This window comes from Molossus molossus, unplaced genomic scaffold (genome assembly GCF_014108415.1).
Source record: "Molossus molossus isolate mMolMol1 unplaced genomic scaffold, mMolMol1.p scaffold_m16_p_1, whole genome shotgun sequence".
Classification (NCBI taxonomy): domain Eukaryota; kingdom Metazoa; phylum Chordata; class Mammalia; order Chiroptera; family Molossidae; genus Molossus; species Molossus molossus.
Window position 1 is genome coordinate 200,571,380 of NW_023425344.1, and position 21,531 is coordinate 200,592,910.

A 21,531-nucleotide genomic window follows, 5' to 3' on the forward strand; every position below is an offset into this window, starting at 1 on the left:
AGAAAATAAAAGGGGGGGGGGTTGGGAGGACTATAGCTGTACTTAAAATCCCAAGACCTAAGATTACTCTAACAGCAATCAAAACTTGGAAAGCGACAGAAGAGTATTAACTGAGGAATGGGAAATACTACTGGGGGACAGCTGGGCACAGATGCCCAAGGTGAATAGACACCATTAGGCAGAAATTGAATGGAGCCGGGGGATGGGAGGGTGAAGGGGTGCTGGGGGGATGGCAAGGCTGCGAAGTGGCTCAGAGGGCATCCCTGAGCAGCTCCAGGCCTACTCTGCAGGGAGGTGCCCTGCTCTAACCACTACCCGGCCCTGCCCGGTTAATCATTTCCTGACCTTCCTTCCTCCTCTCGCCCAGGCCGCAGGATTGCCACATCCTCCTCCTCCTCCTCCTGCTTGCTTCCTGGCCTTCCTATTCCTTCGCCGGGTTTTACAAGGAGCTCCAGCTTCGAGGCAATATTTGTAGTAGCCCCGGAGGTCCTCAAGGCCGTGTCCCAGAGAGAACACAGGCTCGCTTAGGTGTAACGCCTGCTCCGACGGCCCCTGGCGGCTTTCCCTATCCACTTCCGACAGAGGGGTTAGAGTGGAAGGATCCTATCCCGTTACTCCTTCACCAATTACAGGCAGACTCAGTTTCCCCGCATTAAAAAAAAAAAAAAAAAAAAAAGGATGGTTACAGCAGCTGGCAGGGAGGTTTAAATGAGGTAATTGTGTATAAAGTGCCGGGGTAGGAGACAGGAGTAGGTGTTTAACAAATGTTAGATCCCTTCTCTTTTTATCTCCGGATTACCGGGACCTCGCGCTCGGCAAGCCCTGGTTAGGGCGATCTCTCCAACTTTCAGTGAAGGGTGAGGGCTGAAAGTCCTACCACGTGCTTGAGGTAACGCACATGGTGAGCTACGAGAGGGTTTGAACTCAGGTTCGTGGGCGCCCCGGCGGGTCCAGCCACGCAGCACCCAGGTGGCTGGCAATGGCCACGTGTTCAGAATGTTCAGAACCTAGAATCTGGTGGTCGGTGTCGCACCTGCCGCAGGGAGAATACTAAATCAATACGGCTGTGACACCTCTGCAGCCTGCTGGGCCACCGGGGGGCAGGCTCTTAACCCCTCTGAGTTTGTGTCTTACTGTGTTAAACGGGGGCTATAGTGCCTGTCTACTCGAGCGGTTTTTATTTTCTCCTTAACACTTTCTGTGTGGCCAGTTTTTGTACCACGGTGTAGTCAGACCACCACCCGCCATGCAGGATCTGTCTTCTGACTGCGAGCGCTCGCCAGGCCGCGGTTCACGCAGCAGACCGGACCGGCGTATCTCCGCCGGGCGCCTCAGCCTTCCAGGGACCCAGGTGAGCCGCGGCCGCCCGGGACGGCAGGGTTGATAAGGTCCTGTAGGAGTGGAGCCTCACTCTGGGACACTGGCGGGGGAGCTCCAGGACCCCAACCCGCGGGAGTGGACGAGGGCGGAGCTGGGCCCGGGGGCGTGGCCTGTCCAGGGAGGGGCGTGGCCGGCCTGGGAAGACGGAAGCCCCCAGTTTAGAGGTGACGGCAGAATCCGGATCCTGGAGTTCAACGTTCTCCGGAGCGGGGCTTCTGGAGACGGCGGGCGAGAAAACCCGGCGCCCGGAAGCCTTTGCTTTCTTTGACGCAAGGGCTCGGGACGCAGCCGCCGTCGGCCGAGCGCCCAGCGAGGAGCGACCCCAGACGGAGCCTTCGAAGTCCCTCCGCCCCCACCTCGCCCAGACCCGGAGCCTCGGTCTTCCTCGCCGCTCGCCTAGTGGCCATGGAGTGTCCGCACCTCAGCTCCAGCGTCTGCATCGCTCTGGACTCAGCCAAGTTCCCCAACGGCTCCCCGTCGTCCTGGTGCTGCAGCGGTGAGTGCGGCCCCAGGCGGCCCTGCCGCGCACCCGAGGCCCCGGCTCCGCCGGGCCTGCCGTCTAGGGGCCGGGGGTGGCTGGCGCGCGGACTCGGCGAGGGGTGAGGGCGAGCCGGGTCCGGCGGCTGGGGAGGGGTACGGTGAGGCCGGCGCGGGCGGGCGCGGCGGGCGGAGCGGCAGCGGCTCCTTTGTTTTCCCCGGCCCGACGGTCGAGCCGGCGAAGGAGAGGCCCGCGCGGGGCGGGAGCCCGCGGGGGCCACGAGCGCCTGGAGGCAGCGACGCGCCGGGACCCTGGCCCCGCGGCTCGCGCCCCCGCCCCGCCCAGGGGCTGTGCTCGCCCGTGTCGCCGGGTCGGGGGCTGTAGGGACGGTTGTCCGGCCCCCACAGGGCGGTCGCACGTGTAGGAGTGCCCGAGTTGCGTCCCGTCCTCGGCCAGACTGGTAAAACGCCGCTCTACCAGTGCAGCTTTGTCTGGGCAGCGGGGTGCCCTGGGGCCCTTCGCCGCCTGCCCCGGCCCCGCTTCCCTTCGCTTGCCCACAGGCTCAGGCAACCCGACCCACGCCGGGCGGGGCTCCGAGCCGCGAGAGGTCTCGGAACTCCGGCGGCCGAAGTCGGAGTCTTCCATCATCCAGGGAGGTTGAAGTTTGAAAACAAGCTGCAGCCTGAAAAGCTCAGGAGGCTGATCCAGCAGATGCTTTGGAGGGGCGGCTCGATTGCCTTTAAGATGTTTTGGGTGTCTGAAATCGCTCTGGGATTCGAGTTCATGTGCTGTACAGTCGTTATTCGGTTTATGTAATGCTTTTGCATTGCTTAAGCAAATGAACTCCTTCTGCGGGGCCCGTTGGAAACCCCAGTGCCCTCTTATTGTCTGCTCTAGCGATTTAGGATCGCACCGGCCACACTGCTTTGATTACTTCCTGGTAGGGCCCTGGTGCCGCCGCTAGTCTTTGTTTATTAGATTGGAGGTGATCCATGCTAGTAGCTTAGATTGTAGTGTAAAATTTGAATGGTACCCTTCAAAAATCTTAAGTTCATTTGAAGAAATATAGGGAAACAACGATAGTACGATTTACTGTGTGACATTTCCCGTAATGGGCTGGAGCTGGGAAGGTAGTTTAGTGGATGCCTTAACACTTTTGACAGGTTACTTCTTATATGGTGATTATGTCCTTGGAGAAAAACATAGGTAAACCACAAAGAAAAATGTACTTTAGGATAAGGAATAGAAATAACCCCGGTTCCCTGGAGCTCTCAGAGGTTTGATGCTTTGCTTGCCTTTGTAAAGTCAGATTGTTTTCTACATCAAACCTGTAAAAATTAACCGGTTAATTGGTTTTACAGTGCAATATTGCAGTTCTTTTATGAGGGTGCAGAAAAATGTATAAAGTAGCTCTTACATACGAATGTTTCTTTCATAGTAAATGTTGAGTATGGAGTATGAGACAACAAATAAGGTGTATCAAATTGCCTTACAAATTGGTTGTTGGTGCATTAGCTATAATTGTAGTTATAGCTGTGATGCTATAACTGTAACTTAATTTTTTTTCCAGAAGAGATTTGGAAAAAAAAAAGGCCAAACGAGGAAAAGCATACCTCATGAGGACTAATGAAGTTACTCTTGCTCATGTGTTGTAAATAAACTACAAGAATGCAAAGTGGACAGTTAGCACACTTCTGTTTTTTTCTGGTAAAATCACATAGAATTTTAAAATGGCCTCACTGGGCATATGCAAGTGGCAGATACCCTCTCGTGAGTCGGTCTTGCCTTTGTCAGGGAGACCAGTTAACTGTGGAAAAGAGATGCAGAAAATTGGTCATTTCTTGAGGAACTTATGTTAAAATAGAACATAACTAACAGACTTGTGCTGATGACAAGAACATTTCTAGTCCTAAGGCAGGGATGATTTCTGTCTAGGGGTTAGGCTGACACCTTTGCATCTTGCAACAAAGTTTATTTCTGACCTTACTTTTTAAGGATGGTTATAGTCATGAGCTTGAATTTGTAGAACCAATAATGCTAGTTTAACTTTATGTGAGGTTTTTCTTCTGTCCATATTCTGTGAATTGAACCGTGTTCATGTGGACCTCTCATTTTAACCTGTTGGCATCTATTCATTGATATAATCTAGAGTTATTGTATTGAGCTCAATCTTGTTCTTGCCTGCCTGTTGTTTCAGCGATTAAATGATTAGTAAATCTCTGAGTCCTTATCTGTGAGACTAACTAATTCATCATCTTGGAGCATTGTATATTCTTGAATTTCTTATTTTTGGTTTTTGGTAGGGAACCAAAAGGGTAGCCAATGTGTTGAATAATGCTGTGACTGGGTATTGAGTCTGATTATGTTCTTATTAAGGAGCAAAAAAATCCCTCTTTTGGCACTGGGACAATAAAGTAATGTCCTTGCCCTGTTTTCATTGGAATTACACTGCAGTGAAACAGCTTTAAGGGAGCCAAGCAATTGCAAAAGACGAACATCCTTAGGCCCTATTAGCTAGCAGTACATCCTTGGACAAGTAGTTCTGTTTCCTTTAAGCATCAGTTTCATGATGTCATCTGTAAAAAGGGTAATACTTCATAGGTTGCTGTTAGGATGAACAAGGCAATTTTTGTGAAAAATGTTAAGAAACTTCTATATACTTTTCAAGTAGTAGGAGGTATTATATGTCAGAACATCTTTATCAAGAGGACTCTGAATACCTAAATATCTAAAGCCCCTTAAGTAGGACCTAGGACAGATTGGGTTCATGCTGAATTATGCTTTCCAAGGAGATATATTACTCAACAAGATTAGGGGGTCTAAGAAGTAATTATACTTCAGAATTAACTTGAGCTTCTTATCTGTGGAAGGCACTGTGTGGTAGGTTATGTGTGCAATTGTGTACTATAGCTGTTCTCAAACTTTGTCCTCAGGACCCCTTTACATTTAAAAATTACTGAGAACCCAAAGAGTCTTTGTATGGCTTATGTCTATTGATAATTGCTGTACTAGAAATTAAAACAAAAATTTTAAATATGTATTTATTAAATCACAAATAACAATAATAAATCCATTACCTGTTAACATAAATAATAGTTTCCATAAAATATCTTTTCAAAACAAAATTTAGTGAGAAGAGTGGCATTATTTTATATTTTTGCAACTGTTGTCTAGTTTAATAGAAGACAGCTGGATTTTCATATCTGCTTTTGTAGTCAGTCTCTGGTTATATCACACATCATGTAGTCTCTGGAAAACTCCACTGAATATTTGTGAGAGAATTAGGGTAAAAAATAAAAGTAACTTTTTAATATTATTTATGAGAATTGTTTGACCTCATGTGCCCCTGAAAGGGTCTTGGAACCTCTCAGGAGTCCAGGACCACACTATAAGAACCTACTGGTATACAACTATAGTAACAGCTAAGGACACCTGCTCTTACCAAAATAGCTTTCAAGTATTAGGGAAATCCTTAAAGTGTTAAGGCTAGCAACGCTTACGTTTGTGGAGACCCACAGAGCTTTTGAAATATATTAGCTGGGCAACAGATTATGGGGTCTAATAGTCCTTTGCTTTCAAGAAAGTTAGTCTAATCTAGTTGGGGAGAGACAGGAAGCTAACTGGTTAGAAGATAAATCCATGTTGTGGTTTAAGGTAAATGTTGAAAATAGCTAACTCCTAATAAGGTAAAAGCTGATTTATGTCTAATCTTTGCTAAAGGCATTCCCATTTTAAATGAAAAAGTTTTAAATAAAAACTAGGACATTCTCTCAAGCTTTTTGTTGTGTGCACATACCAGATGTTACATTCAGACGCTGGAGGCTTGGGTATTTCTTATTTCTGTGAATAGAAGAGTTGAACCAGTGGCACAATACCCGGGGTGGGGAGGGAACACAAATTGTTAAAAAAAAAAAATGCTCTATCCACAACTGTTCTTAATAACTAAGGAAGGCTGAAGACCAAGCACGTGAACTCCAGGGGTTTGGGTTAGCCAATTAAATTGGAAATGTTATAATAGGACAGGCATCAGAAATTTTTCCTGATTAATTTTTCAAAGAGTTGTGTATGCTTCTTTATAGGTTTTCAGTATACACTCCCCCCCACATTACTCAAGAAAAGTAAGGTGTAGATCAAGTAAATTGTTCAGCAGGTTTGGGTGGATATTGGAGATAATCCCTATTTTTGAAGATCATGTAATAGGATGAGATACTGATTATTGAGTCCTTGTCAGTGGTAATAAATTTGTGATTTGTGACAAAGGTGAGAAATCATCTTGATGGAGTGATGAGTTATTTTGTGTCAGATTTCTCTTACAACCTACATCTAAAGAGGACTCTTGTATTCTCAGTAGACTAAATTTTCTAGATAGGATCATTTATTCCTTCGGTCAAAAGCATTTACTGCTTTTTATTAACACTCTGTGAAGTATTTATTAAGTGCCTAGCACATAATAAGACTATAAATATGTGCTTAAAGAATGAAGAAATATTCTTCCATTTAGATCATGGCTGGAATGGTCTTTATTTAACTTTTTGTTGAAAATAAATGCAAAGTTAAGTGAGCTTGCCCTAGAATACTTTCTCACTCCCAGTATTTTAGTCTGTACACTTTGGATTGTGAGCATGTGACCATCTGCAGTGTTGTTACCACATTGAATTTGTATTCTTTTGACATTCTTTGTTTATAGAGGGGCAGGTGGACGTTGTGTTGAATGTGAATGAGGCAGTTAAAAATCATTGGACAGGTGATACTTTTTTCACATTAATTCTAAAGATTAATACTTTAATTTTATTTACTTTTCTGAAGAATTTAAACTTTTTAAGGTAATATTTGTAAGCTTGAGTCAAATGTAATTGTCTTTCTAGTTTTTCTGGCAGTAGTATTCCTCCCCCACTGCCACCCCCAGAACCTTAAGGCAGCCTTGCCATGTTTCCATAGTCTCTAAATAATTAGTAGTAGATGTGAAAGAGCTGGAATTTAGAATGTGCTACGTGTGTGTTTGAGGAGGCTGCAGTCTAGGGATTGAGTTTAGTATTTTGCTGTTGTAAAAAAGTTTTGACACATTGATTAGAAGTTATTTTCTAAGTAGTCTATTTAGTAATATACAAAGAATATTCTTCATGACCTAAGCAGAAGAAAGAATGGGGTTGAGGGGAGAGTTTGAACTCTTTGTTTCATTTTCCTGTTACTCCTTTATTCTCAAAATAATTCATTCTCATTATTCTTTGCTTTTATAGCATTAGCCTTAGCCTCTGAGAACATCCTACATTTTCCTCGTTGAAAAGTATGCAACTTCCTTCTTTACTAGAATATAATAGATTGATTTTGGATCCTTCAAATTAGATTTAGAGATACTTACATTTTTATAGTGTTTGTAGCTCAGTAAGCAGAACAGTGAGTAATTGAGTTTGTAGCTCACTGAGTAATTTAAATTCCTGTTTTAAAATTTAATTGAGTCTTTCTTCCATCAGGGAGTAATTTACATGTACATTTCCTCCTAACCTGCTTTGTTTTTTCTTTTTAAGCTTTCCCCCTCTTCTTGAGCCATTTTATATATTTTTCTTCTTTGGGGGAAAAAAAAAATTAGCCTCCTTTGATTAAGCTACAGTTTCCGACCAACCTGCCTAAGGGTTTTGTGTTCATCCTAGGCATCAGAATAGACTTGGGTTTGAGGTGGAAAATGTATACGGTTTAATGTGTTTTAGTGTTTTATATTTATTTATAGCTCCTTTAGACTGAGAGCAACTGCATTCTAGGTGTTTTAATAGAGCTTTCCTAGACAGATGGCTTAGAAGGAAGTACTTCGATTCTCAGCAGGGACTAGTACTTTTTGGAGGGTGTATTCGTGATAAAGCTTACCTTGATTGACATTTTAGAATGCTGAAAATAGCATTAACAACAGTAACAGCTTGTTCATCTTACCTAGAATTGTTTTGTGCCAAGACTACTCAAGATGTTCTGCAATTTGTAATAACCCGTTTTGAGAATGTAGGTAAGAGGAGATATCTTTTAGATTGAAAGGAAATTTACCTAAAAGTTGTTCTTTGCAACTGTATCCTGAAATCTTTTGGGGTTGTTGAATGAACTTTGGCTTAGAAGCTTGTAAATAGAGATCATCTTTTAACTGCTGTGAGTCTGCAGATGTTTGTATCTATAGTAATTCCAGATGTTCTCTTAGTTTTACTGAGTAGGAGGAGAACTGAGAACAGCATAAAATAACTTCAAAGCAGTTTGCTAGCATTTATTCCTAATTTAATTAACTACCCGTCCTTGTAGTTTTTCCTGTTTTATAGATTGTGAAACTGAGACAGATTAAGAGAGTTGCTTAAGATGCTTTGGGGGAGGGGGAAAGTAGTAGATAGAGCCCCAAACTTAAATTCAAATGCCATTCATACTTTTAGTTTGTCTTCATTTTGTCATCCAGTAACTGAATGCTTGATAATTTAAAGGGTTTAAAGTGTTTGGAAACAGCCTGGCTGGTGTAGCTCACTGGTTGAGTGTTGACCCATGCACCAAGAGGTCTCCTGTTGGATTCTGGGTCAGGGCACATGCCCAGGTTGTAGGCCCAGTCCCCAGTGGGCATGCAGGCGGTGGCCAGTGGATGTTCTCTCTCATCGATGTCTCTGTCTTTCTCCCCTTTCCTCTCTCTCTAAAATCAATAAAGAAAAAATATTAAAAAATAAAATAAAGTGTTTGGAAACATATTCGAAATTATTCCTTTGAAGAGTCTTGACGTAAAAATACATTTTAAATTTCACATTTTGGCCCTGGCTGGTTTGGCTCAGTGGTTGGAGTGTTAGTCCTTGGACTGAAGAGTTGTGGGTTCAGTTCCCGTCAAGGGCGTGTATCTTGGTTTCGGGTTCAATTCACAGCCCTGATTGGGGTCATGGGGGAGGCAACCAATCGATGTCTTTCTCACATTGATGTTCTCTCTGTCCCTCTCCCTCCCTCCCACTCTAGCTAAAAAAAAAAAAAAAAAATCAATGGAAAAATATTCTTGGATGAGGATTTAAAAAATTAAAATAAAATAAAATACATTTCACATTTTGAAAAGAATTTATTTAAATTCTGCATTTGAGGAACTCTTCCTTCCCCTGTTTATTGATAAAGTGCAGGCAAGTTGGGACAAAATTGGTAGTACAATTAGTAGAAAACTGTTTTTCAGTGTCTTCTTTCAGTTCAGATATTTTTTTGTGGGCTATTAACATTACTTCAAATATAATAAACTAGTCTTCTCAGCACAGCTGTGGATAATATGCAGTTAGCTTTTGGTTATTTTTAAAATGTACTTCTGTTCTTGAAGTTGCCCCCTCCCATTTTTTTCATTTTGTGAAGTAGAGGGGATTCTTCTTGGAGGTGATTTGTTGTAGGGAGGAAGAAAATCTTAAGATACTGGATTTAGTTTTTGCCTCTGGTAGCTCAGAGGTTATTGGAATCTTTGTTTTTAGGCAGTATACTTTGTTGGTTCCATTTAGTTATGTTCTAAGATTTTCCAATTGTCTTTCTTGTAAGAGTTAATTATAGTCTTTAGTCTGCCAAGCTTAAAACACATTTCTTTCTCTTCTTAAGATACACTGAAAAGTAGGTATATGTGTGCTATTTACAGATGTATAAAATGCAGAGGAACTTAGGCAATTTTAGATTTTGAAAACTATTGAAGTTAAACTTAGACATTGAAAAGTGAAGTTTATAGTTATATTAGTTTTTTATTAGTTGTTTGTGTTAGCTAAATTCTTCACAGTTAAATAAATGCTAGCTAATTAAAATTTGTAAGACCTTTTTGAGGAGGGAATTGGGAGTTTATTTTTAGGGAACTAGCTTGTATCTCTGAAAAGATATTGCAACCAAGTGGATTTTATCTGGACTTTATGCTCAGCTTTACAATTGAAGAGCTCTCTACCAGTGGGCTGTTTTCCATTTTGAGTAGATGTTCTGTCCTGATATTTTCTTTGTTCTAGCTGGGATTAAGACAGCCTTGTAGAAATCTGCTTGCCTGTTTATCCTTGACCCACTCAGAAGTCTCTTAATTTTAATTTTATGGACTGTTCTTGTACTGTCTCATCGCCAGGACCAACAAACTGGTGATTAACTGCTCTTCCTGCAGGTGTAATTTAATTGATTATGAGATGGTGCACTTATTGTTTTAGCTTCTTTGAATCTTTGTCCTTACCATGTTCAAGTTTTCTTTTTTAAAAAATAGATTATTGTCCATTCCTTTGTTTTGAACATTTGTTACATAATATTGGGATTGTACTATCTTGATCAAAGTTGTGAAGATAATTCTGAAATTTTTAGGAAACAAATTTTTGTGATAGAATGTTTCCCTGGGATAATTGATAGATAACATGTTAGAGAAATGTTCTGATATAATATTTTTTTTAAAAAAACTTCTATATAACTTAAAAACTCGGTGGTTGACATATATTATTGATTACTAACATATATGTATATATATCAGTGTCATACAGTAAAATGTCCTTTACTTAATGGAGCTTAACTAGTTTCCACCTGAGTTATTCTGAAAGTTAATAGATATGCTAACATTGGAGAAATTGCTCCGCAACAAATAAGTACTCAAGCTTTACCTTATGTCTGTATAGTAACTGCCAGCACTCAATATTCATGCCATGATAATTTATTATTTTTTTAATCCTCACCCATTTGAGGGAGGGAGGGAGGGAGGGAGGAAGAGATCTAAACATCAGTGTGAGAAACATTGATTGGTTGCCTCACATACTCGCCCTGACCAGGGTTTGATCTTAGAACCTTTTTGGTGTACAGTACGACAGTCCAACCAACTGAACCACTCGGCCATGGCCATGCCATGGGAATGTAATTCTGAGAGCTTAACTGTATCATTTCATTTCAGTTAGTTCAAGCATGTTATTTGTATATAGTCTTTTTAGAGCCTCATATAAAAAATATTTTTTCTGGCTTTTGTGTTGTTTTTTTTTTCCTTTGAATAATTAATAGAGATTCTTGGGGAAATGTGTGTCAAATTTTAAAATTGTGCCTATTGGTTATTAAAAAAATTCCAGCTCAAAACAACAACAACAAAAAGTCTGGCCGGTGTGGCTCAGTGGTTGAGCATTGATCCATGCACCAAGAGGTCACCAGTTCGATTACCGGTCAGGGCACATGCCCAGGTTGTGGGCCAAATCCCCAGTGGGGGGCAGGCAGAAGGCAGCTCTAACATCAATATTTCTTTCTCTCTCTCCCTCTCCCTTCCTCTCTAAAAAAATCAATAAAGAAAAATTAAATAAATAAATAATAAAATTCCAGCTCTTGGTTTTTGTTAAATATTTAGAATAGCAATTGGAGTTTGCAGGTGTCTATTTTTCGTACTGTTGGGTATCTAACCCTTTAAGCAGAGTATAAGTCTGTGCCCAGTTGTTGTATATATATACATATATATATACACACACACACATACATTTATATGTTTTTATATATACACATATATGTATATGTATGTATTTACCACTTCTTCATAAAATCAATTTTTAAAAGAATAAAGAGTTTCCCAGCACACCAGTAAATACACATGTGATAATCCTACCCCCTTTGTACTTTAGCACTGTTTTATTATGTAATCACAAAAAACTAGGAAGAGAATTGTACAGTGCAGATTAAAACACATTTTTCTCTGAGTAAAGTCTGATAATAAGAAGTTCCTAAACCTCTTAATTATTTTATTTGTTTATGGGAGGGAGTGCTGCTTATAAAAACATACATAAAAATGTTTTCTTATATTGCATATGCTTGTTATTATTTTGAAATAATAGTTTTGTGGTGCTTACATTTATGACTTGATTAATTTATTTTGAAGATCCCACTACTGTTTAACCTTGGCTTTGTTTACTCAGGTTGTTAGCATAAGCGTGGGGTTGCATCGGATCTTGCTATATTAAATAAATGAAAATATTGATGTTAGAATTTTTCTTAAGTGATTCATGGCTTTTGTGTTTATTCTCCACATAATCAGCTTCATAGGAAAAGTTATTTTCAAAACATTGTAAACTGGTAATTTTTTCTGTAGTTATTTGTGTCTGGTCTTCCAAAGGCAAAAGTGGCCCATTTTGACTCTGATTTTGTAATCTGCTTTGGCTTTAGTAGTTTTAATCCTTCTCCCCACTACCCTTTCCCCTCATTTGGAGGTAGGGGCACAGGTCCAGTATTTAGCTGAAAACTTGTAGAGTAGATACAGCATAATAGCGTCATTACGTGTTTTTCTCCAAACTAGGTCTGAACAAGTCTGAGTGACAGAACAAATAATAACAAATTTGTTTACTGCATTACAGTTTTTGAGAATATGTAGTTTCATATACATTGTTCCTATATGTTGTTTTCATTTGATGTTGAAAACTGATTTCAGAAATTCATTTCAAAATAAAGTGTTTGAACCAGTGAGGAACCAGCCTTATGAATCAGAATTTGCCTCTATGTGGGAAGTCAGCAGGACCAGATGCCCTCTCTTTTCTGGCTCTGTAGGTATCTGGATCTGTTAACATATAGATGACAATTTTGGCCAGCTTTGAAATTACATTCTCTAACAGAGGACACATACCATTAGCTCTGCAAATTAGCCTTGTAGTATATAGGGAATTGGCCCCAAATGATAAACTGCTATTGTAATTTTTATGTCACATAGTGGATTTTAGACATACTTTTAAAAGAAAGATAATGGTTTAGGTATTCTCATGAAATGATATGATTATTATATCAGTTTACCTTTAAAGATGTATTCATGCTTTCAAAAAGTAATACATATAAACAATAAGTGATAGTATCAAAAGTTTTAAAATAGAACAGACATCTTCCTCAGTCCCACTATCCACAATCACTTTATGCTCTACGTAGCTTTCTTTCTCATATTTACCTGCATATTTCTAAGTAATACACTGTTATTTCTTAATTTATCAATTGTAGGCATTATCCCTTGACATCTTGCTATGGTAAGTGGGACATTTGTGGTTGCACCACCCTTCCTTCTGCCCCTTCTCCATTTCTCAGTGTAATTTGATTACAAGTTCTGGTTAATGTGATGATTACTTTTCATTCTTATTTTTCCTTGAGTAAATAATTGCCTTAAAAAAACTGCTTAGTTAACCTTCTACATGTTTTCTCCCTAGTGTACCTATACGTCTGCTAAATGTCTATGAATATTATTTTCCAAGCACTTAAACATGTAGATAATCTTTTAGCACTGTTTTTGTTTTGTTTTTCTGAAGACCTCTTTTCCAGAGCCCTGTTGCTCCTATTTGAACTGGTTGTTCTCTAGCCTCCTGGAAAGTTCTTATCGTGTGATTCCCTTGCTATTCTCTTGTATTAGATCCCTTGTCTTTCTCTTTCTTAGTTTATTAAACTGTTTTGTTGGAGTACATCATTGAGCTCTCTTCTCACTGGAGGTTACTTTTTGACTTCAGGCAAGTCTGATACTTTTTTTTTGTTAATCCTCACCGGAGGATATTTTCCCATTGATTTTTAGATGGAAGGGAGGGAGGGAGAGAGGGAGAGAGAGAAAGAGACATATTGACTGGTTGCCTCCTCTATGACTCCTTGATGGGGACTCGATCCTGAGATCCTGAGATCTGCAGGCTGACGCTCTAACCACTGAGCCAAACTGGCCAGAGCAAAGTGCTCTAACCACTGAGCAAGACTGGCCAGGGCAAAGTCTGATACTTTTATTCTACCTCTACACTTAATTGCTTGGCTGACTGTAGACTATTAGAAAATACTTTTCTTTTAGAATAATGAGAGCATTGTTCTTTTATTTATAGGCTTCAGTGTGAAGGCTTTCTGATTACTATTTCTTCATAATTTGTGTGTGTGTATGTGTGTGTGTGTGTATAAATACATATATAAAATACAAATATACTGTATTTTTCCTGGAAGCTTTTAGGATATTCTTTTGTCTTTGGTTTTCTGAAATTTCAAAATGACGTGTCTTGGCATGGGTAGTTTTCCTTTATTGTGTAGGATACTCAAGGGACTTTTCAATCTGTAGGTTTGATAGCACACTCATTCACCTGTACTTAACATCTAATTTGTACTTTTTATTCCTGGAACTGCTATTAATTGAATGTTGGGTGGGAGGGAGAGAGAGGAAGAGAGAGAGAGCGAGAGTGAGAGGGAGAGAGAGAAAGAGATAGAAACATCGATTAGTTGCCTCCTGCACGATCCCAACCAGGGCTGGGGACCGAACTACAACTGAGGTACGTGTCCTTGGCTGGAATTGAACTTGAGACTCTTTGGTCTGCAGGCTGACACTCTAACCACTGAACCAAACTTGCCAGGGTGATAATCATATTTTTAATTTTCAAGAGCTTTTTCTCATTTTTTGTTGTTGTTAATCCTCACTAGAGGATATTTTTTCCATGGATCATTTTTTTTTTTTTTAAGAAAGAGTGAAAGGGAAGGAGGGAGGGAGAGAGATCCATGTGAGGTAGACACACATCCATTGGTTGCTTCCTACATATTCTGCTTTTTGATTCTAGTTCTGAGATATTTCCTTGATATTTTTCTTCCACCCTTCTGTTGAATTTTGATAATCATATTTTTAATTTTAAAGAACTTTTTCTCATTTTTTTCCGTTAATCTTCACCTGATTATAGTTTTTCCATTGATTTTTAAAGAGAGAATGAAAGGGAGGGAGAGAGGGGGAGAGGGAGAAGGAGAGAGAGAGAGAGAGAGAGAGAGAGAGAGAGAGATCCATCTGAGAGAGACACATCTATTGTTGCCTTCTACAAGCATCCGATCTGTAGCAGGGGGTTGAAACTGCAATCCAGGTACCTTGCTTGACTGGCAATCTAACCCACGGCCCTTTGGTGCTTGGGCTGACACACTAACCGTGGAGCCACACCCGCCAGGGTTCACCATTGCTTTTTCGTACATTTTGTTGCTGTTGTTTTGCAGTATCATCCTTATTACTCCAGGGTTTTCAAGTTAGTTTGTTTTAAAGATTTTTTTGCTCCTTGCATTGTTTCTGTTTCTTCCGAGTTCTTTTTGAAATGATTCTGTCAGACTAGGGGTTTTCTTCAAGGATCTGTTTTTGTTTTTTATCCGCACCCGAGGACATTTTTCCATTTTTGTTCAGATAGAGTGGGAGGGAGAGAGAGAAACATCCATGCGAAAGGGACACATTGAGTGGCTGCTTCCTGCACAACCCCAACTGGGGCCAGGGACAAACTGCAACCGGGGTTTGTGACCTTAGTGGGAACCGAACCTGGGCCTCTCGGACCATGGGCCGACGCTCTAACCAGTGAACCAAACCGACCAGGGCAAGGATCTGGTTTTTTTTGTTTGTTTGTTTTTTTTGTTTTTGCTTTTTTTATCCTCACCCGAGGATATTTTTCCATTTTTTGTACAGATAGAGTGGGAAGGAGAGAGAGGAAGGGAGAGAGAGAGAGAAACATCCACGTGAAGGGACACATCGAGTGGCTGCCACCCGCACGACCAACCAGGGCTGGGGACAAACTGCAACCGAAGTACGTGCCCTTAGCGGGAACCGAACCCGGGTCTCTCTGGACCGCAGGCCGACGCTCTAACCGCTGAGCCAAACTGGCCAGGGCCAAGGATCTGTTTTATCTTTGTCTTTTTATACAAGAGCGGGGCATTAAAAAGTTCTGTAAATGGGTGGGACTTGTCTACAGTGGACTTCATCTTGAGGTGAGGGAGCGAGCCACCTTCATTGGTGGAAGCACTCAGGATGTCTGTATGGAGACTTTTTAAAAGTACCGTTTAGTTTTTCAGTCTTTTCTCTGGGTACTGATGTTCTGACATCAGGGGGCAGGAAGTTCCATGATTTAGTTGTTTCTTATAGCCCATGGACTGTTATCAGTCCCATCCCTACCCTTGTTGTGTCTGCTATCTCAGTATCCCTGAGCCCAGAGCTTCCTCTGCTCTGCCTTCTTCTCAGCTGGCACTTAGGTTGTAGCTTCTTTTGCACTGATTGTTACTACTCTTCTAAATTTTTTATGACATCCAAAAATATGTTGAAATCTTTTTTGTCTGCTTTTAAACATGGCTCACATGTTCTCTTCAACCTTGTGAGTTAACATCGATTTAATTCCTCTATTGTCATTTTAGTGGGATGTTAGGGAGGAAAGAAGATAAAAAAGAAGTTGGTTTGTCATGTTTAAATTGGTGTCTATCTTTAGATGAAATATATCTAGTCCAGTTTTCAGGGCAAAGTGCTTTGCCCTGCCCTGACTGATTTGGCTCAGTGGTTAGAGCGTTGGCCTGCGGTCCAGAGAGACCTGGGTTCGGTTCCCGCTAAGGGCACGTACCTCGGTTGCAGTTTGTCCCCGGTCCTGGTTGGTCGTGTGGGTGGCAGCCACTCAATGTGTCCTTTTCACATCGATGTTTCTCTCTCTCTCTCTTTCTCTCTTTCCCTCCCACTCTCTCTGAACAAAAAATGGAGAAATGTCTTTGGGTGAGATAAAAAAAACACAAAAAAATGCTTTGCCCTGTCAGAAGTGGATATTATTAGTTGTTATTCAGAAAGTTTAAATGACTGAAATTGAAATTTTACATTACTCTTTTTGAGTAAAAGTTCATACTCTGATTTATCTTTTCTGATAAACTGAGTAAAATATTGTTGCTGCTATCAGAGTCAGCAGAGAGAATAGGTAAGCCAGAGAGTTTGACTCTGCTTAAAAAGCCGGACTGTGGATATGTAAAAGAAACATAGTTGTAAGGTCGTTTGGACTACTACAGTTAATATGTTGTAATATTTTCACTGTAATATTTCATCTGTCAGTAAAGGGAAGTTAATTCCAGGTTCATAGGACTCTGGCTCTGAACATTGGTATTTTAACCTTTTCCTTTGTGTTTTAGTAACAAAAAGAATGTAATTGGAAGTAAAGAATAAATTATTTTATCTCAAAAAACCTTTTCATTTTGCTAGGAATAGTACAAAGAACTCCCATATACTCTTTACCTAGATTCGCCAGTTAACATTTTGACCCATGTGTATTGTATCACTTGTGGATGCACCTTCTGTTTTATATACTCCTCCCCAGTAATTTTTGGATATAATGTTCCTTTATCAATACTTAGTTTTGTTTTTTTCCCCAAGAACAAGAACTTTCTTTTTTTTTAAATCCTCACCCACGGATATTTTTCCATTGATTTTATTCATTTTTTAGATGGAGTGGAAAAGAGGGAGGGAGGAGGAGGGGGGGGGAGAGAGAGAGAGAGAGAGAGAGAGAGAGAAACATCAATGTGAAAGAGACACATCAATTGGTTGCCTCCTGCACGACCCTGACTGGAGGCTGGGATCGAACCTGTAACCCAGATATGTGCCCTTGACCAGGAATCGAACCCTTGACCCTTTGGTCCACAGGCTGACGCTCTAACCGCTGAGCCAGACCAGCCAGGCAGGACTTTCTTTTTAATAAGCACAGGAACCCTGGCCTGTTTGGCTCAACGGTTAGAGCGTTGGCCTGTGGTCCAGAGAGACCTGGGTTCGGTTCCCGCTAAGGGCATGTACCTCAGTTGCAGTTTGTCTCCAGCCCTGGTTGGGTCGTGCCGGTGGCGACCACTCAATGTGTCCCTTTCACATCGATGTTTCTCTCTCTCTTTCTCTTCCTCTCTCTCCCTCCCACTCTATCTGAACAAAAAAACAAAAAAATGTCCTCAGGTGAGGATAAAAAAAAAAAGCACAGGATACTGGTCAAAATCAGGACACTTAATACTGATGTAATAGTATTAGCTAATGTACATTTAATATTCAGATTTCTCCAGTTATCCCAGTTATGTTTTTTATAGTGTCCTTTGTAGCTATTTCACTTTTTTGTGCCCCCTTCTGTTTTCCCTGGATCTAATCCAGGATCATGGGTTTCATTTTGTTGTCATGACTCTTTAATCTTCTTTAATTTGGAATAGTTCCTTAGCCTTTATCTTTCACATTTTGATATTTTTGAAGAATATAAGCTAATGATTTTATAGAATTCTCAATTTGAGTTTTTCTAATGTTTCCTCATGATTAGATTCATGTTATGCATTACTTTGATAGGAATAAAACAGAAGTAATATTGTGTTCTCAGGGCATATATCAATAAGTATATGATGTTGGTTTGTCTCATTTTTGGTGATGTTAACTTTATTTTTAATTGGATTTAAAAGTTTTTATTTTAAAATTGAAATTTACATATATTCAAATATTTTTTCTTTTTATTGATTTTAGAGAGAGAGAGGAAGGTAGAGGGAGAGAGAAATAGAAACATTGATGTTAGAGCTGCCTCCTGCGTGCCCCTGCACTGGGGATTGGGCCCACAACCTGGGCATGTGTCGTGACCAGGAATTGAACCAGTCACCTCTTGGTGCATGGGTCGATGCTCAACCACTGAGCCACACTGACTGGACTCAAATTTATATTTTTAATTGAATTTATTCGGGTGACATTGGTTAATAAAATTGTATAGATTTCAGGTGTACAGTTCTATAATACATCAACTATATGTTGTATTGTGTGTTCACCACCCCAAGTCACGTCTCTTTACATTACCGTTTATCCCCCCTATACCTTCTTCTACCTTCCCCCAATACCCTTCCTGTCTGGTAATCACCATACTGTTGTCTGTGTCTATGAGTGGTAGTTTTTTTTTTTTTTTGCTCAATTTCTTTACCTTTTAATTTTGATTACTTTATTAAGGTAATATTTACCAGTAACTTCCCACTGTAAAGTTACTATTTTTCTTTGTTATTAATAAGCTATTTATGGGAGAGACTTTGAGATTTTACACACACACACACACACACACACACATACACACAGTAGGACAAAAGTAGGTTTACAGTTCATATGGAAAATAATACAAGAATAAACTGTTTTTTATACAACTGTAAACCTACTTTTGTCCCACCCTGTGTGTGTGTGTGTGTGTGTATGTGTGCACGCGTGTGTATCTATCTCTCTAGTTCCTCACCAAACTGTGACCTAAATTTAGCATACATTGATGATTCTTGACTGAATCAGTTATTATTAAAGTAGTTGCAAGATGTTGATCTTTTAACTTGTATTACTTCTAAATATATCAGTTGGTATTCTATGAGAAAAAGTTTTCCTTTCTCCCCCACTTGTTTGTTTATTCATTTATTTTATTAGTATGGACTTGGATTTTTACTTTATTCTGCAATATTTTATTATTTATTTTGGGCTCAAATTGTCTTAGATTTGACCAGTGGGAAACCCCTAGAGCCATAATTTTGACATGTCCCTATTGCTCTTTGTTCTTTTTCTTACTTGGGTACAGCAAGATACTCCAGGCTCATCTTGTACTCAGCCTGCCTCTGTCTTGCTTGCAATCAGCAGTTTCTCCAAGTAGCACTCATTCCTTCCAGTTGGGAATAATGTTTATAAACTAAGATCTCTCAGTGGATAAGAGCTAAGGAATACACATAGGACATGTCTATACCTGTGTGTGTGTGTGTGTGTGTGTGTGTGTGTGTGTGTGTAAAACCAGTAGTTTATATTGATGCCTATAATTCCAGTTCTACACCACAGATCTGGTCTTGCCCCTTTCCTTATTTGTAGTGCCCTTCTCCAGCACTGAGAATCTGGTTCCCATTATCCCCAACATATGTAGTCATTTGCTCAATGCCATAATCAGAGAAAGTAGTTCCAGAACTGCTAACCAATACCACTGTAAAGAAAACCTTTATAACTAGAGTTCAGTATTTCTTTATAGTTCTTTTTGTCTGTATACTGACAGTATACGAAGCATTATGTTCAAAAGTTATTTGGGTTAGTTTATCTCCTTTTAATACATTTATATATTTATTTGACATACAGTTAAGTTCATTTGTTTGTGTTTAATTTCCATTTTAGATTTTTTTCACCCCATCCTTGCTGATTTTAGTATGTAAAACATTAGCATGGTTCCAAAAGTTAAAACTATACCTAGAAGTATTACTTTCCAACCCTTGTACTCACCCACTCACCCCTTGTAGACAACCCATTATTTTGATTTATCCTTCCAGCATTTCTTTTTGTTAAAAAAAAAAAAAAGCAGATATGTGAACCTTTTCTTATTTTCTCTCACAAAAGGTAACAAACTAAGTATACTCTTTTGGATTTTGTTTCTTTCATTCAACAATATATTTTGGATAACGCTCTTGTGTTTGTAGAAATTTTTCTTATTACTTTTAATAGTTTCATAGTATTCCCATTTGTGGATGTGTCACAGTGAATTCAGCCATTCTCCTATGTTAGGGCATTTAGATCGTTTCCAATATATTATAGTTACAAATAACGATGCCACTGATAGCCTTGTACAAATACATTTTTGTATTTTGGATGTCTTCAGGAAGATGAAAAGTTTTAACTTTCTAATTGTATGAGCAGTAATATGTAAGTGATTTTATAAGAATACTTCAAGCCTTGGCCTGTATGGCTTAGTTGGTTGGAGGTCATCCCATGTACTGAAGGGTCCCTGATTCAATTAATGATCAGGGCACATGCCAAGGTTTCAGGTTTGATATCTTGCCCCTGCTCTCCCTTTCTCTCTCTCAGAATCAATGACAACATATATATATAAAGAATACTTTAAGATATTTGTCTGCCTACTCCTGTCTACCCATTTACGGTAATCTTAAAAATGTTTTCAAGGCTATTGGAGTGAAATACTTTATTGTAATTATTTTTCTGCCTGGGAAACCTTGAACTCAGAGACCTGTAAGTGGCCATGGGTACATATTCAGTCAGTAGTAGCTAATCACATGCTCTGGATCCAGGTACATTTTCAACAGTTGACTATTGCTTGTACATAGTCATCAGTACTGTTTACCACCCTCGTACTCACATCCATCTATTTCTGGAACTTTTCTCTCTTACTTATTTATTTTTTAATTCTCACCAGAGGATATTTTTCTGTTTATCTTCAGATACAGTGGGAGGAAGGGAGAAAGAAAGAAAGAAAGAGAAACATCAATGTGAGAGGGACACATTGACTGGTTACTAGGGCTGAAGACAACTGCCACTGAGGTGTGTGCCCTTGACCGGAATCGAACCCGCAACTCATTGGTCCACAGGCCGATGCTCTAACCACTGAGCAAAACCGGCCAGGGCTGGAACTTCTCTCTTTTAATTTAAGTCATTGTAGGTTCCCTCATGTCATACTGTTGACTGGACTGCTCCTTAGGGTTATAGAGTGGTGGTAGAACAGACAGTTTTATACATAGGATAGAAATAAAGATTTAGGCATCTATTTTCTCTGATAGGTCTCAGAGCATTAAGGAGTATTATTATTATTTTTTTATCCTTACCTGAGGACATATTTGCATTTATCTTCATATAGAGCAGATGGGAGAGAGGGAGGAAGAAAGAGAGAAATATCATGTGAGAGAGACACATTGGCTAGTTGCCACCCACACGACCCCAACTGGGGCCGGGACTAACTGCAACCGAGGTACATGCCCCTGGGGGAAACCGAACCCGGGTCTCTCTGTTCCACAGGCCGACGCTCCAACCGCTGAGCCAACCTGGCCAGGGCTAAGGAGTATTATAAACTGCAGATTCTCAGAGGAGTGACATCTTAGATTCCCAGATAATGCTGCTGGCCCTCTCAGGTGGTTAATGACTTCCAGTCTTTTGTTCCAACAAGTGGGCATTGCAGTAGGAAGACCTCCTCCTACATTGCTAGAAAGCCATGCAAAAGATTGGCCAGCAT

The 21,531-nt window shown here is 40.2% G+C and overlaps 1 protein-coding gene across 3 annotated transcripts in view; it reads left to right on the top strand.

The window, feature by feature from the left end:
* Positions 1-1,642: 1,642 nt before the first annotated feature.
* The window catches only part of USP3 (ubiquitin specific peptidase 3), a 102,333-nt gene continuing 82,444 nt past the window's right edge, over positions 1,643-21,531 (top strand). Inside the window, exon 1 of one of the 3 annotated variants that reach the window (XM_036247288.1) lies at positions 1,643-1,876. In XM_036247288.1, coding sequence (XP_036103181.1) covers positions 1,786-1,876 — 91 coding nt within the window. In that variant the 5' untranslated portion in view covers positions 1,643-1,785. Of the gene's footprint in view, positions 1,877-20,786; positions 20,847-21,531 lie in introns of those variants that run through there. The other 2 variants (XM_036247302.1, XM_036247293.1) reach the window with 2 other exon arrangements.